This window comes from Crocodylus siamensis, chromosome 7 (genome assembly GCF_052110815.1).
Source record: "Crocodylus siamensis isolate JL-2025a chromosome 7, ASM5211081v1, whole genome shotgun sequence".
NCBI lineage: Eukaryota > Metazoa > Chordata > Crocodylia > Crocodylidae > Crocodylus > Crocodylus siamensis.
Genome location: NC_143401.1, coordinates 80,137,691 through 80,153,909, shown reverse-complemented (window position 1 = coordinate 80,153,909; position 16,219 = coordinate 80,137,691). Strand labels below are relative to the sequence as shown.

General features: G+C 45.4%; 1 protein-coding gene across 1 annotated transcript in view; it reads left to right on the top strand.

Annotated features, from left to right (window-relative positions):
• Positions 1-5,091, top strand: part of LHPP (phospholysine phosphohistidine inorganic pyrophosphate phosphatase) — a 164,024-nt gene extending 158,933 nt beyond the window's left edge. The window contains exon 7 of the mRNA XM_090058265.1: positions 3,308-5,091. Within this exon, the coding sequence (XP_089914391.1) occupies positions 3,308-3,404 (97 nt within the window). The 3' untranslated portion in view covers positions 3,405-5,091. The remainder of the gene's footprint in view (positions 1-3,307) is intronic.
• Positions 5,092-16,219: the final 11,128 nt, after the last annotated feature.

Genomic DNA, 16,219 nt, shown 5'->3' with positions numbered 1-16,219 from the left:
ACCTCATCTAACAACCTGGCCATAGTCTTTTGTTTGCAGCTTATATCATATAAGAGGACTGACCAATTCAGTAACTTAACAGCTGTTCAATTTACAACTGTTTTAAATACTATTTGCAAGGATAGTTCTGATGGATTTTTAGAATCTCTCTCAACTACTTACTACCTGAAAGGTCTGATATTTTGCAAAATATTTTTAGAGCATTTTACATGCGGTTCATTATTAGTGGTTTTCTATTACTGTTAAGAGTTTGAGACAGACCAGGGGAAATTGAGCTGTCTGAGGTGTGCAACCTCACCTTAGAGTATTTGAGCTTGGTTTGCCCTTTTCTACACAGACATGTGCATGCATGCACGCACAGCGTTACTATATACTATATACAGAGAGAGAGATGGAGATATAGGTATGTAGATCATCCAGGTTACAGAACCTTATCTTAGAAGCCAATCATTGTTTTGTTAGTTTAGATATCCATTTTATGATCTTTGTGTTAATTAAAGAATGCTGTTTACTTGGAAATTCATGTAAAATCTGTCTTCGTGAGCAGTCTTTGCAGACTGTTCCATGTAAATGTGAATGCTCTAGCGTAGAAAGAGTCGCCACAATCTATCGTTTGCATCCTATACAATGAAATGAAATTAGAGGTTTCTTTGCTCTGTCACAACTTCCCTGTAGGTGTGTTAGGACTGCAGAATCAGATCTGCAATGTTGATTACATTTTTACTGGTTTTATGTTTGCTTGTTCTGCTCTATTATATCTTATAACTTGCTGTCCCATAACCTGAAATGCTTATTTGGGTGAGGAAAACATAATGAATAATCATCTGTTATTGTTATTATTGCACCATGACACTGACAAGGCAAAAGTTGGATACTCAGCTAAAGACGGCAAATTGACCCTATGGCAAATGAAACCGCAAGCAGCACAGTCTACTGAAAGAGGCTGTTCCTTTGTGAGGAATTCTTGTACTTGGAAACAAGGAGTGCTTCAGCAAAATAAACCACAAGGAAATAGTCACGGGGAGCCTTAGCTCAAAACTGAAAAATAAATTTGGTATTTGTACAGATGAGTATCTGCTAAATTCTGCCAATCATAAATAATAATAGTCTCCATGGCTACTGTACATCTGATGGGAAATGCATCTTCCCCGGGTTGAAAATATAGCCCTCACAGTCTTGCCCTTTACAGAAGAAAATGAGGAACTTGGCACGAAGGGAAGTGGACAACAGAGTTCTCAACTCTTTCCACGGGTCCCAGAGGAAAGCCACTGAGAATAAAATATAAATGTGCTCTCCATTCCTCAGCTCAGCCCAACAAGCATAATTTTAACACGGTTCTCCAAGTTAAACCCTTCACTGGTCCTAAGAAGAGCCCATGCAGGTTTCTAGGTCAAAACTGAATTATTTTTCTTTACCTATTCTCTGATAAAAATCGTAGTAAAATAATTATTCATCCCATTTCACAGGGCAATAGGCCTGCAGTGAAATATGTATACTTTTGCTGATGTTACTGTCATCTGAAAAACAATGCCACATGTGATGCAATGCATTCAATCTGGTGAATTACTTTAATTGTGGGCGTCAACCAAATCTGCTTCCAGGAACAGTGCACAAATCACTGGGCTCTAGGCTAGTCTGAGGTGGGTTTCTCTCAGTCCTTTCCATTGAAGCTGTTCTATTTTGTATCAAGCACTTACATAGCTGTTAGGCCACAAAGAGCAGGTCCAAAAGGCAACAGAACTGCCCGGAAAGAGCCAGGCTATAGTCCTTGCTCTGTAATGGGTTTGCATTTTATCTGGGGGATTCTTTTTAAATATGTGTTTATAAAGGCAAAGGCAGATCCAGGAAATGTGCTTTGCATTTGGGGCAGAAGACAGTGAGGTTTCAAAGAGTTGTGATGGTCCTTAGTACCTAGGGAATTCTGGACCTAAAAAAAGCTGTTTTATCCCTATATACAAACATTGCACGTATGGTAGGAGGTTGTGTTGTGGCTTTGGGACAGGTTGGTTGACCATGGCCCACGTCCTCAAGCTTCAGTTGAGCTTTTAGTGCACAGATCATAGAGCATCTTGGAGATAAGGGCTGAGACCTTGAATTTGTTCTTAATCTTGTGAGAAACCAGTGCAGGAAGTCTTCAGGTCAGATCTGTTCACAGTTGCCCATGTTGCTGAGGAGGTCCTGGGGGCAAAAGCTGTCCTGCCCAGGTGCATTGTATTGCTGTAGTGCACATGGGAGGAGACAAAGAGGTGCTTAGCTAAACCTTTTCCCATGACAGCCAGGATGGCAAGGAGTTTCCTGGCCAGCTGAAGAAGGTAGTTCACAGATACTTTTTTAGAATATAGTTCGTCTTAGAGAGTAATCCTAAGGCTTTGGACAGAATAAATCAATTGAACTGTGTACCTCCAACCAAAGGAGACAATGTCTTCATAGGGCTTTCTTCGTCCCAGGGCCAGTATAACTTCTGTCTTGCTTTGGTTCAGCTTCACTAGCTGTTCTTCATCCATGAGCTGGTGGCATCAAAGCACTTGTACATCTCAGTCTGGTCACATGTGTTAGCAGACAGGTAGAGCTAATAGGGGCTTGGGGCTTGCCTCTGAAACTGGCCTGCTACATGATTTTAGGCAAGTCTCTCTGCCTTAGTGGTTCCTTCGCACTCTGTCTATCTAAAGGGTTTAGCACATCATTTCTTCAGGACAGGGACCAGCTCTTATTACGTGTTTGTACTGTACCAGCCATATGGGCCCCACAGCTTGGTTGAGGCCTGAAGGTGCTACCACAATACAAATAATTCTAATAGCAACAGTAAAACATGTTCAAAAATACTCTGTTAAGGCTGGCTTAATTATCCACCCTCATGGAAGGATGCTGCACAGCAAGAAGGGTGTGAGAAAAACACACTGCTTCTCACCTTTTCAGTGCTGTGAAAAGGCTTGCAGACATAACATTGAGATGGACTGGCTGTGCCATTATCTGTGCTCTAGAGTCACTGAGAGCCAGAGCAATTATGCTGTTTCTCTGTAATCACAACAATTAAGCAGACATGGCATTTAGCAGGGGAGTGATTAAGTGGATTGTACTGTAGTTCTAATAGTAGACAAGCAAATCCATCAAATCCCAGACCTGACGCATGCCAGTAGAAATCTGATACAGGTTTCGTGTCTGGGGCTTCCCAGACTAAACTGTAGTTGCACTGGAACAAAATCAAAACAGCTGCTCTTCTCTTCATGTCCCTCTCTCATTTTACATGCCTGTTATTGAAGTGATCACTACTCTTGTTACCAGTCTTGCCCTTCTCTTTCCTCCGCAGGCCTTGTGATGAGCAGCACCCAGAAGTGACGCCAGATGGGTACGTGAACAACCTTGCTGAGGCAGTCGACATTATTCTGAAGCAGTTGGACAAGTGACTGCACTGCTGCAGATATTATTTTAAAGGCATAAAGAATTTGGACATAAGAGAGGACACATAGCACACCACCCACATACCGGGCCACCTCCCCCTCTGTTTAATTCCCTTATCTTCTTTTAATTTTAACCCTGTACAAATAGCCCCAGGAAAGAAGCAACAATTATGCATTTGTCTGTAAGTGCCCACTATTTCTAAGTTTCTTGTGTTTAGGTACTAATCTGAAATACCAACCCTATTGAAGGCAGTGTCAGACTACATGAGTCTTCTGAATTTCTAACCATTTGGCGTCTCGCACAGTGCTAGACAGTTGGAAGAGCAGACAGAATGAACTAATGCAAAGTGTAGAACAGGTTCAAAGCCACCCCTGGGCATGGCTGAGTGTACAACTGGCTCCCTTGTGTTTCAGATAAAAATGCATGCAAACAGTAAGGTGCATTTTGGGGATGCTCCCTATTGAATAACACCCTCTTCCTTTCTGGCTGCGCATAACCACCCACTATATGGACAAAGCATTAAGAGTAGCATTTTGCATCTAGACTTCTCAGCATAGGGGGTGAGTGGCTTTGAAGCTCCTCAGGGGGGCAGTCTGGGCCTGTTACAGGTGGGTTCTCAGAAGGGCTGGGATTCGGCTCCAACTGAAATCAAAGCACGAGGCCTCAGTGCCACTTCATGCAGATGTCCACATTTGAACTGTCACAGTCCAGTCGGATTAATTTCCTTTGCAGATTCTAAGAATAGACCTTGTGCACTTGGATGTCATTTTATGGCTGCTGGGTGCAAGGCTGACTAGTCGGGTGCTATGTTCCCAAATAACAGCTTTACTCACTATTGCTACTGCCTGGAAATATTTGTAAACACATAAAGAGGGCAGCAATCAACTATGAATTAAACAACACTTTACTGCTTAAATAAATTGCCTTGGATTTTTCCCTTATGATTTTCAGCAATTACTAATTAGTGACCTAATTAGGACTGATCCTGGGAGGGGACTAGAATCATCAACTACTCTTAAACCCTTTAGGAAATGAAGGCACCCGGCACCTCTAGGGTTAGGTCCTGATACACAGCTCTTAAACAGAGGAGGTCAGAGGCATGGCGCTTCCCCGTCCACTGCACCAGGGCTGTGTGCCGCTCCCCTCTTTGCTGCTCTCCTCCCGTGTGCAGGACAACTCAGGGCGAGGTCCCTCTCCAAGCACAGCCTTGGGGCCAGGCAGCTCCCTGTAATGTGAGCTGTGTGCAGTTTGCACAACCTAGTCCAGGGTTAGTACTACATCTCTCACTCTCTCCCCCACAAGAAGCCAATGACTGTGGCACTGAAGTGCCTCCCATAATGGTAAAAAGTCATCGTGGAAATAAAGCAGATTTCCATCTCTTGCAGGTTATTCAAGGTTCATTTTCAGATTTCCCCTTCAGTATGCATTTGTCAACCCTTTCATTGCTTTTCTTTCCATCTGGATGGTTCTTTGGCACTATAGTAATTTAGAGATCCTGCGATAAGTACAGTTCATAGATTTCATAGACATTAGGGCTGGAAGGGACCTCAGGAGATCATCAAGTCCAGCCCCCTGCCCAAATTACCTTGTAATTTGTTACAAATTAAAAGGTAAAACTATTGACATATGGATCCCTTTGTGGCTAGATGTATTAATGAACTGACCTGAATTAATAAACAACAGTTCTGTAAATCTTATTTGTTGTAGTCATTATTTACAAACCTTAAGCAATGTTGAGAGAATCAGAAATGTGTATTTTCAAAAATAGGGTTGCAGGATGAGATAATAGGCAGTTTTCAACTATCTGCACCTGCAAACCTATGGTACAAAAGCACAGCTGATACCTCAGTGGCTATGTAATTCACTCCTGAGGTCAGTGGTATTCTGAATCAGTTTGACAGCAGTGCTGTCTGCAGAAGGGTTGGTGTGGAAGGGGTGCTTTAAAAAGCAACTGAGTAAGAGTGCCCTTGGCAAAGATGAGGATGGAAAACACACTTCAGCAGAAGTCTTGAAGATCAAAATACCTTTACGCAAATAGCTCAGGGAAAATAAGAAAATGAACAGATGCCTGTGCTTCTTTTTGAAGTGGGTGGAAGGTGCTGCCACAAAGGACAAAACAGAAGGCCCTTGGGACACAAGACGTCCTTTTTAAATACATAGGGGGCAAAAAGAAGGTTCCGGGTCCCCTGCAAGACACGCTAGGAAATCTGGTCGTCACACCAGACGACAAAGCTAACCTATTTAACAATTTCTTTGCCTCCATTTTCCTGAGCAGGGACCAGATCAGCCCCCCCCTCCCCGGGGGAGGCGCACCCAGGCCTAAGGTCAGCGAGGATCTAGTCAGGGAACTTCTGGAGGGACTGGACGTATTTAAATCAGCTGGTCCTGATGATCTCCACCCCCAAATGCTGAGGGAATTAGCAGAGGTCATTGCGGGACCCCTGGCACGGCTGTACGAGCACTCATGATGCTCTGGTGTGGTGCCAGAGGACTGGAAGAGGGCCAACATGGTTACCAGTTTCAAAAAAGGGGGGAAGGAGGACCCGGGGAACTATAAGTCAGTTAGTCTTACCTCGATCCTGGGTAAGCTTTTTGACAGAATTATCCTGGTGCATGTCCACAAGGGGCCAGCGGGGGAGATTATGCTTAGAGGCAACCAACACCGGTTCATTAGAGGTAGGTCCGGTCAGACCAACCTGGTGGCCTTCTACGACCAGGTCACCAAATCCTTAGACCAGGCATAGCAGTGGACATAGTCTTCCTAGACTTTAGGAGGGCTTTTGACGCTGTCTGTCACCCATTCTCATTATAAAACTGGAGGACTGTGGTGTCAACACCTACACAGACAAATGGGTCACTAACTGGCTGGAGGGCCGCACCCAGAGAGGGGTGGTGGATGGGTCATTATCGACCTGGAGGGATGTGGGCAGTGGGGTCCCCCAGGGTCCTCGGGCCCGCACTGTTCAACTTCTTCATCAGTGACTTGGACGAGGGGGTAAAAAACATCCCGTTCAAATTTGCTGATGACACTAAGATGGGGAACGTGGGCACGCTAGAAGGGAGGAATAGGCTGCAATTGGACCTAAACAGGTTACAGGGGTGGGCGAATGAAAATAGGATGGGATTCAACACTGACAAGTGCAAGGTGCTGCACCTGGGGAGGAAGAACCAGCACCATACCTACAGGTTGGGGGACTTCCTTCTCGTCAGGGCAGAGACAGAAAAGGATCTTGGAGTCATTATTGATGCCAAAATGAACATGGGCCGGCAGTGTGAGGAGGCAGTTAGGAAGGCCAACCGCACCTTATCATGCATCCACACATGCATCTCAAGCAGGTCCAAGGAGGTGATCCTCCCCCTCTGTGCAACACTGGTCAGCCGCAGCTGGAGTACTGCGTCCAGTTCTGGGCGCCGCACTTCAAGAGGGATGTGGACAGCATGGAGAGGGTCCAGAGGAGGCCACTTGCATGATCAGGGGGCAGCAGGGCAGGCCCTATGAGGGGAGGCTACGGGACCTGAACCTGTTCAGCCTCCACAAGAGAAGGCTATGGGGGGATCTTGTGGCCTGTTATAAACTAGTCAGAGGGGACCAGCAGGCAGTGGGGGAGTCCCTGTTCCCCCGAGCACTGCCAAAAGTGACCAGGAATAACGGTCACAAGCTGGCAGAGGGTAGATTCAGGCTAGATATCATGAGGCGCTACTTCACGGTCAGGGCGGCTAGGGTCTGGAACCAACTTCCAAGAGAAGTGGTGCTGGCTCCTACCCTGGGGGTGTTTAAGAGGAGGCTGGATGAACACCTTGCCGGGGTTGTTTGACCCCAGTACTCTTTCCTGCCATGGCGGGGGGTCGGACTTAATGATCTGCTCAGGTCCCTTCCGACCCTACCAACTATGAAACATTCATTTATGGACACCACTGGGATCCCTGATCCCAGAATTGTTCAGATCCCAAATGTGCCCATTCCACATGTCCAGTGCAGGGGGAGTCCAAGATCATGATTGACAAGTACCCTTGCATCGACAAGTTAAAAGCCAGGTTCCCACAAGTCTGAGATCAGGTCTGACAATCAGTTGATTGTCACTTCTGTCCCTGGGATCACACTGGGGTCTCCAACTAGCCTTGTGGCTGATTATCAACCCTGGCCCCAGATGTGCCACATGTTCTTTTTAAGGCACCATACAAGCCAGCCACAAAAAATGTCCTACATATAATGTAGAGCATTTTTCTATCTGGTGTGCCATTTTATGGTGCCTTAAATTGGGTACACAATAGCACTCAATCACATCCCATTTATTATTTAAACTCAGGGTATTTATTGGGAAAGGACAAGGACATGTAGGCACCAAACACACAAAAAAAATCAAAGGGAGTTGAAGGCAAATCTTTTGCATTTAGAACAAACTCTCTGCAGCTTCTTTTTATTCCTGGAGGAGCTCTTCTTATTGTACATTCCTGGAAGGTACTTTAGTCCAGACAGGTGAAGCTCCATCTCTGTGTGACTCTGAAAGACTAATCTTGGAATATTGCATTCAGTTCTCAGTAACCAGTCCTGGTAAAAAGACAAAATAAATATGTACCAAATCCTGTACAGAGAATTGGACAAGATGATCTTTGATGTCCCTTTGTACCTTATGGGCACATCTACACATGTGCTTTAATGCAGAGTAGACTGTTTTACTGTGCAATAAAGTGTCATATAAAGAACTGTGACATTATACTTATGCACGGTAAAATAGTCTACTGAGCATTAAGCATCGCTAAAAAAGCATGCATTAGCGCAGCCTAATATACTTTAGTTTAGTACCTCACATTGGAGGATGCCTGCACACAAATGCAGAGGCTGCTCCAACGCACTGTAATTGCAGCATGTCAGAGAAGAATCAATTAATGAAATCTGTTGGAGTATGGTGATCACTATGCTCCAGCAGCCTCCAGCTTCTCATGTCCCCATGTTTCAAAATAGTGGCAGGGGGCACTTGAACTAAAGCTCATCAAACAAGCTTTAGGTCAAGTGCCCTCACTGCTATTTTGAAGCATGGGGACGCTGATACATGAGACGCTACAGTGCTTTCATTAGAATGGTTCTCGGAGCTGCTCTAATTAAAGCACCCCCACCACCCGGAGCACGTGAAAAAGTACCCAGAGGTACTAATTTAATGCACATTAGAAAAGGCACATTAATGCACAGGTAGATGCACCCAACGATCCTAAAATTCTTCCAACCGAAGAATACACATGCCTTATTGACCTGATGCACTCAGGTAATAGAGTATAATTGAAATTTTGAGTCAGTCACCATGTCATATCTTTTATAGGCATCAAATGTCAAATTCAGCAATGGTAAAACTCCATTGCCTTCAGGAGACTTGTTTCAGGCATGAACCAGGCCCACTTCATCTCTTTAATGTAAAACACAGAGATAAGATCTCCTTTCTCTTCCAAAGATTGAGGCTGGACCCGTGGGATTGCCAAGGAAAGCAGGTGTATTTTGGCTTAATACTATTTTCATCTACAGCACTATGTTCTGCACTTGCTGGTTCTTCAGTAGGACCTCACATCCATCTACCCACCATCATCCTTTTTTGAGGGACCAACCAGAAAGCAGTGTATTGTTTTCCCAGAACTCTACTGGACATGCTTGGGTTTGGGGATTTTTTTGCAGAGCGAGGGGTGGGCAGGGGAGGACAGTCATAAAGTCTGCTACAAGAATCAATACAGAAACATTCTTGTACTTCTAGTACCTTAGAGCACAGAGCGTAAAGCCCCCTTCCCTACCCCACGGTGGTGGGGGAGAGGAAGGAGGAGGATGGAGAAGAGTCCCCCTTTGGGGCTGGGCAGTGGAGTTGTGTGCCCAGATTGCTCCCGGCTGTCAGGGGCCACTGAGGTAGACAGGGCTCGCCCCCTCCTCCTGCCTCACCATGGGGGAATCTGGCTACGCTTCCTCTTCCCCCACTCTCTGAACCCTACAGGCCAAGGTGAGGATTTAAACCCTTCCTCAACCATACTCAGGCCTGCTGGAGCCTGGCCACACTCTCCGCCACCCAAGCTCAGCCTCCCTGTGGAAGGGAAGGGAGGGTTGCTTTAGCACCCCTGGGATTCTGGCCTGAGCCACTGCAGGCACATGCCTGTATTTCTGGAATGAAAAGCGAATGTCTGTTCACTTGCAAATCAGTTCCACCTCTGCAGGTTAGACTAACCTGCAAAGACTGAATCAATTCAGGCTGGGGCTTTTTGAATGTCTGTCCCTAGCCTGAGAAATTAACTGTGCTTGAATGTAAGCTTGTTATCAGAGAGCTCCAGCCCCTTAGGAGCCAGAGGAAATTTTCTGAAGCGTGTCTGCTGCTTACACAGTTAACTCTCTGGGGACTGGACTGCTTGGCTCTGCTTCCTTAGGGAACGGGTGGTGTGGGTACACATATTCACAGAGCTGGCTGGGAGGAGAAATGAAGTTCCCATTCCCTCGAGGCAGTAGTTCCAACCACGCTACAATGGTAGTTGTCTCTTCCAAGAATGAGCAATTTTGATGCAAGCAAAAGGAACATAAGGTGGAAGGCCAGTGATTCTCATCTCTCCTAAATGGGTAGTCTGATACCAGGCACAGTCCTAGGATCCCACAGAGACCTGCTACAAAACATGGAGTTTTACCTATTTATATGAATAGACCAGGCCTTTAGAGATGCAGCAGATGCACCTGTAATCCTTTTACCCTCCAGCTCCAGTGCAGCTTGAAGTAGTCAGCTAAAAGCTTGCTCAGGCTGAAGCAGTATTTCAGTAGGAGAAGGAAGTGACCTGCCTTTTTTAAAAAACTGCAGTCAGGCAACAGAGAGGGAGACCAGCAACCAATCAAGGTGTCCTTCACCCAGCTGGGAATGATGGGTGCTGCCAATTAAGGAAACCTGCAGCCCACAAAAAGCAGCATTCAGGCAATTGTGAGCTTTTCAGCAGGGGGAAAGGAAGGCGGCATTTGAACTGTTGGTGGGAGGCATGTAACCTATTGCAAATTCCTTACCTAGCCTATTATTTGCAGCTGCACCTCTTGTTGGAGGATGAGCCCTTGCTTGACTTCGTGTTTGTAGTATCATCTCCAGGGGTGGTGGTGGAAACCTCATTGTTTCAAACTAGCCCAGACACAGCACTAGCTTCGGATCACTATGTAGTGCTCTGGTCTGATGAATCTTTCACCGTGACACACACTGCAGAGATAAAAGAAAGCCTTAGTCAGTGAACAGTGCACCCCAACACAGCTACTTACAGTTTTTACAGGTGTTTTAATGGACATATAAAACTTTCACCTGCTTTATTGCTTCTGGGAGACAATAAGGAAGCAATGTAGGAGCTCAGGGGTAGTGAGGCAGTGTACTGGAGGTGTGAGTGCAGGGTCTGGGATTGGGGCTCCCCAGGTAAGTGTGTGGCAGGCTGCAAAGTCAGAACAGCTTTCTGCCCCAGTTTTGCAGTGATAACTTGGAACCGACCACTCTATATGACTAATTCATTAAGGCCTCCACATTGCTCAATCTATATAAGCGCTATAAAAACGCAATGTTATTTATGGTCTCTTCCCAGGTTATCTATACTAATCACAGTGCAAATGCAACAGAAAGCCAAAGGGCTAAGCCATGATTTTTTTCTCAACGCATATCCCACAACCTTTCATAAAGATGGATGCGTCTCCTCATTAACTGTAGTGGGGCAGGAGCCAAAGGATGGAAGCCTCTGTGGAAATGGAGAGCCATAAACTTGATTGCTGCATCATGAACACTTGTGTTCAGAGACAGTGGGATGATGGATCTGTCACTAGCAGTTGGTGTTGGGGGGGAGTTTCAAATCTATTCAGTTGGACAAGTTAGGAGAATCCATCAGATTACACTCATCTTGCTTTCCTAAACTGTTTCCAGGACATCCTGCCACAATGGGGGGAAATAATGCTCATGCTCCATGATTTGTTTAAATTGCTTTATGTTTATCACTTGGACAATATTTGGAAGTCAGTTAATATAGGTAATAAACACTCATACAACACTGGCTGCAAACTAGCCCCTATTACCACTTTATCAGTTAGAGAACAGAGGAAAGACACTCCACACAGATTGCTATAAAACTGCTCTAAATGGCAAACGGTTTTTGGATACAGCTAATGATGCTTAACTTTCTACTCCCTCTATTGTGTGGCTCTGTTGGATATCTATCAAAACTTGTGAGCCCTTCCGGGTCATGAAGGCCAGTCTTAGTGGTTGATGAGCATAGGGTATCTGTAGAAGAAGGCTATCGAGCAGGTGGGAAAGATAAGTTTGCTATCTGCTGCTGGAAGCTGACACATATTAATTCTGGCCCATGTTACCATGCATGGCTGACGTTTTCAGTTTGGTTTGGGGCAGAGTTCCTGTAAAATACCAGTCGTGTCTTGGGCTGCACCACTCCCCCTGCCATCACTGTAAAATATTTTATTTTAAATAGTGGTATGATGATCTATAGATGTTATTGGCACTGGAGGTTTGCAATGTTTGCCATGAACCTAGAAGTTCAGTCTTAGCAGAGAAGACTGTGAATATGCCCTATACACAGGCTTCACAGTATTTCACTGTGGAGAGGATATGCCTTTCTGCTGAAGAATTAGCCCTGGGAATAAATGTTGCTAAAGTTTCACTGTAAAATCATTACTTTCACATCCCCGTGCCCTTCAGAATGGGGATAGAGCTACATCTATAAGTGAATATTAATATTCCTGCTATGCTGGTAATGAATACCTCAGTGCTATCTGTCCGTAGTCAGTCTCACTGCATTTATAGTACTTTCATCAGTCTCACTCCAGCATCTGGAAGAGAAATTGCTACTTCCCAGAAGCACAAGTTGCATTGAATTAACTGCATTTAAGGGTCAGGCGTGGGTGGGGAAGGCTTGTATATCATAAGCAAACCTGGTGGTGATACAACGTGGCGAGCACAGAGCGTATCTCAAGTCGCTCAGTGGGATGTGTTCTAATCTGGAGCAAGAGAGAGGCTGCAACAACCCAGACCTCCCCTCCATCCTCAAAAAGGTGCAGTGCAGCTTTAGAAATATGACTTTTTAGTTGCTTTATTTTTCTTCCCAATCTTTATTCCTAAGCTCTCCTCTGATTCTCTTGGAACACCCCCCCAGTATATCCCCCCCGCCCGCCACACCCCCTTACTACTGCAGCTACCTAATCCCTGCAAAGCCAGCCTCTCTGCTAAACTTCCCCACGGGACTTCGACCAGCGCGGTGCATGCTCCTGTTAGGGGCACTCCAATCAAACTGTCTGCAGCTCAAATGAAGCCAGGCAGCAGATTTAACTACTGAGATAGTTCAGGTTGAGCTTGCTGTTTGTTGCAGAGGAGGAATGAAGGTCCCCTCTGCTGTACCGTTGTTAATCATTATTAACTTTTTTTGAAATCTGGGGCATTGCAATAGCCTTGGTATTGCATTCCCAGACTCCCCTATTAACGCCTGGCCAACACCACAGATTGCAAAAGGCCATCTGGGGCAGAGTGCTTTAATCCTTTCTTCAACCTGTTTAGAATTTGATGGGAGTATTTCTGCAGAAAAATGTGTAGGGTTGACATTCAGAGGCATGAGGCACATCCTGTTACCTCTGGTGCAGTAGTGGGTGCTCTTGACTTGTGGATGTCAGGACCCAGAGAATTAAACAATGTTGGTGTCACAAGCAGGAAAACAGCTTCAGAAAACTGACTTCTCTCCCTCTGAAGTGGAAGGACAAGTGTTTCAGCTATCTCTGATCACCTGGAATAAAAAAGGCAGAAGGAACAGTTTCCTTACCATGAGTAACTGTTTAAAAAAAACCACCAAAACCCAACAATTCTTGCTGCTCACAAACTCATACCAAGCCAATCCTTCCTGAGTTTTCATCTGCTTACAATAGGAACTACAAGGCTGCTCCAAGCAGCTGTAGAGAGAGGATGTGTCCTGTAACCATGCAGAACTGCGTCACCCAGCCTCCGAACTTCCTCCTTAACTGGGGGGCTTAGGTCAGCTAGTGTTTACCCTGCCTACTTTTATGGCTGTAATTATCAAGTGTCCTCTGTTACACCAAAAAGCTAGCCTTGATTTAGGAAAGTGAGTCGTTAAGCGAGAAACCCAGAACTCTCCCACCCCACCCTCTTTTTTAAGGAAGCTTTTATGTCTTTGACTGGACTGAAATTCAATACCTAAATGTAACCCTAAGGCTTTGAGACCCTTGTTTGTCTAGCATTATGTAATGGCAAAGTATTCTCATAATAATGTCCAAACCAAGGCAGCTGATGTGCTGTGACACTGGCTTGTTGTAGGAATCACAATAATATGAGGGTAGTCAAGCACTGGAACAAGCCACCCAGAGAAGTTGTAGAATCTCCATTCCTGGACATTTTCAGGAGCAGGTTGGGCAGACATTTGGCTGGGATGGTTTTAGTCAGGGATGATCCTGCCTTGAGCAGGGGGCCAGACAAGATAACCTCATGAGATCCCTTCCAGACAAGATGCACAGGAAAGTACTGTTTGTTTTGAGACATTTGGCACATGCCCTTTGCTCACTGTAAGGTAGTTGAGTGTTAATATGCAATGTGCACATAGATAAATGGAGGCACAGAAAGGCTGAGTTGTGTAAGGTTATAGAGCTATCCAGAAAAAAAATAGTAGAACCCAGAATCTGTGTCCTCCAACCACACAACCTAACCACTAAACCACAGTTTCCACCTTGGGAGGGGGCCTAGATTTACAATCAAAATACCTCTTTTTTTAAAAAAAGCTGTCTCTTTTTAATGACTTTAGCTCAGATTATTTGTTCATTCCTTGTTTATATTCCATCTTCCTTGGGTAATGGTTCAGACTAGGTCTGCTGTATTGCACTTGTCCACAATAAATGTTAATCAAATGAAACTTGGCAGTATCGCCTGTCTAACCTTCAGCAAACAGTAATGGGCACAGTGAGTTTTGTCCAATAATTCTTACTTTCACTCTTAAGTGAAACAGAGCACTTGAACTGGATTATGGAGCTAGGCAAATGAACATCTGTTTATGAACATTTGAATTGTTTGATCATTCAAGGGAATGTCACAGTCTCTTCCCTTTTTGTGCTTTCTGAAGAGGCTTAGTGCTCAGGCAAGTGAAGAGGTACCAGTCTGAAAAACACCAAAGGCAAAAAAAGACCTAGCCATCCAAGCCCACCACTATTATTTTGAGTCTGCAATTCAGAGATGGTTTTGGTGCACAACCACTGCACCATCTTGCAGTATCTTGGCCTTCCTGAGCCAATGATAATGCCACAACGGCACCAAGAGGGCAGCACAAGTGTAGAGTGAATCACATGTGCCACCATCACTGAATATACAGAAGATCTTGATGCCAATGTGATTGGTAGCTACTCCTAGCACTGGACAACCTAAAGCCTCATGAAGGTCATGTGTCACCAAAAGAGTGAATGACCTTGCCAAACCAAGGAGAAGAGGTTGCTTTCACTAAAGATGCTCTAAGTATTTCTGGTACCCAAAAAATCACAAACTCAATATTTGTGCATGTGTGCACACCCATTTCTCTTGATTCACCATTTATTTTGTGTAGCATTTTCTCTTTCTTTGTGGTAAGTCTTTTCTAGACTCTCCTAAAACATCCCATAAATGTGATATGCACAAAAGTTCAACAAACCGCAAGAAACACAGCATTGTGCCTTATGGCCATGAGGAAAAAAAAGAGCATATACATGGCATTTAATGACAGGAAAAGGAAACTTACTCTCCTAGATCCCGAAGTGCTGTATGACTACTTTTTAGACTTCCTGTTCTTTTAAGGCATGGGAGACCTTAGTAGCATAGTACATTAGTATTCGTGTCACTCAAACTGCATACAAGTACTGGCCCAGTACCTGTGGAGTCAGTACTGTGACCCAGGCCCCTTGCTCTCTGGGGTATCTTAGAATTAGGGATCTACCTAAATCACATTGAGGCAAAAGAAAACTTATGAGCCGCTCACAGGGCATGGCACCATTTTTGTGGTCTTTTCGCAGCTGCCCCCACCCCACACCCTCCTGCCACTGATGGGCCAAGGGGACTTGGCAGCCCCGCCCCTCACTGCTAATTGGCCAAGAGGGCTGCTTATCATGGGGCCCCCAGCCCTTGACACTGATCGGCAGAAAGGGGTGGGGCCATACGATGGTCAGTCCTCTTGGCCAATCAGCAGCAAGAGGTGGGGGGGCCTCCATCTTTGCTGCTTCCTTTCATGCCACTGGCCTCACCCACCCCCCAGCAGGCTGCAAGGTTAGGTGAGAGTGGCCAATAGGGTAGATCCCAACTTATTGCTCCCATCCACATGGAAGACATCAATGTTTTCCCATCACCGCAGCTGTTCCAGGAATCCCTAGGTGATCCCAAGGGACAAGCTGGCATAGCCCGCAAAGGTATTACATTTCTAAAGAAATGTCTGCAATGCTGGAGGGGCACAAATCCCCGCCCCTGCCCCGACCACCACCACCACTCTGGCCTAGTCCCTGCTCCCCCCAGCGTGGATCTGGACCTGTGGACACAATTCTGTGGGGTCCAGAGGAAGAAGTTTTGGTATCAGAGAGGTGGCTGATCCCCGCTCTCTTTGTCTTGCTCTAGGATCATAGAGAAACACATATGCAAAGTCTTTTCGGTGTATTCTTTGTATTTATCAAGCACCTATTGCTTTCCATTCAACCTACCTCGTCTTACAGCTACAACACCAAGTTCCATATCTTTTAACAGCCAAGGAAAACTTGTCTCAATAAAAGTGGTGCTCTGGCAATGAGAAAACACAGGAAAGCAGAAACAAAAGACGGGTGCTGGGCAGCAGG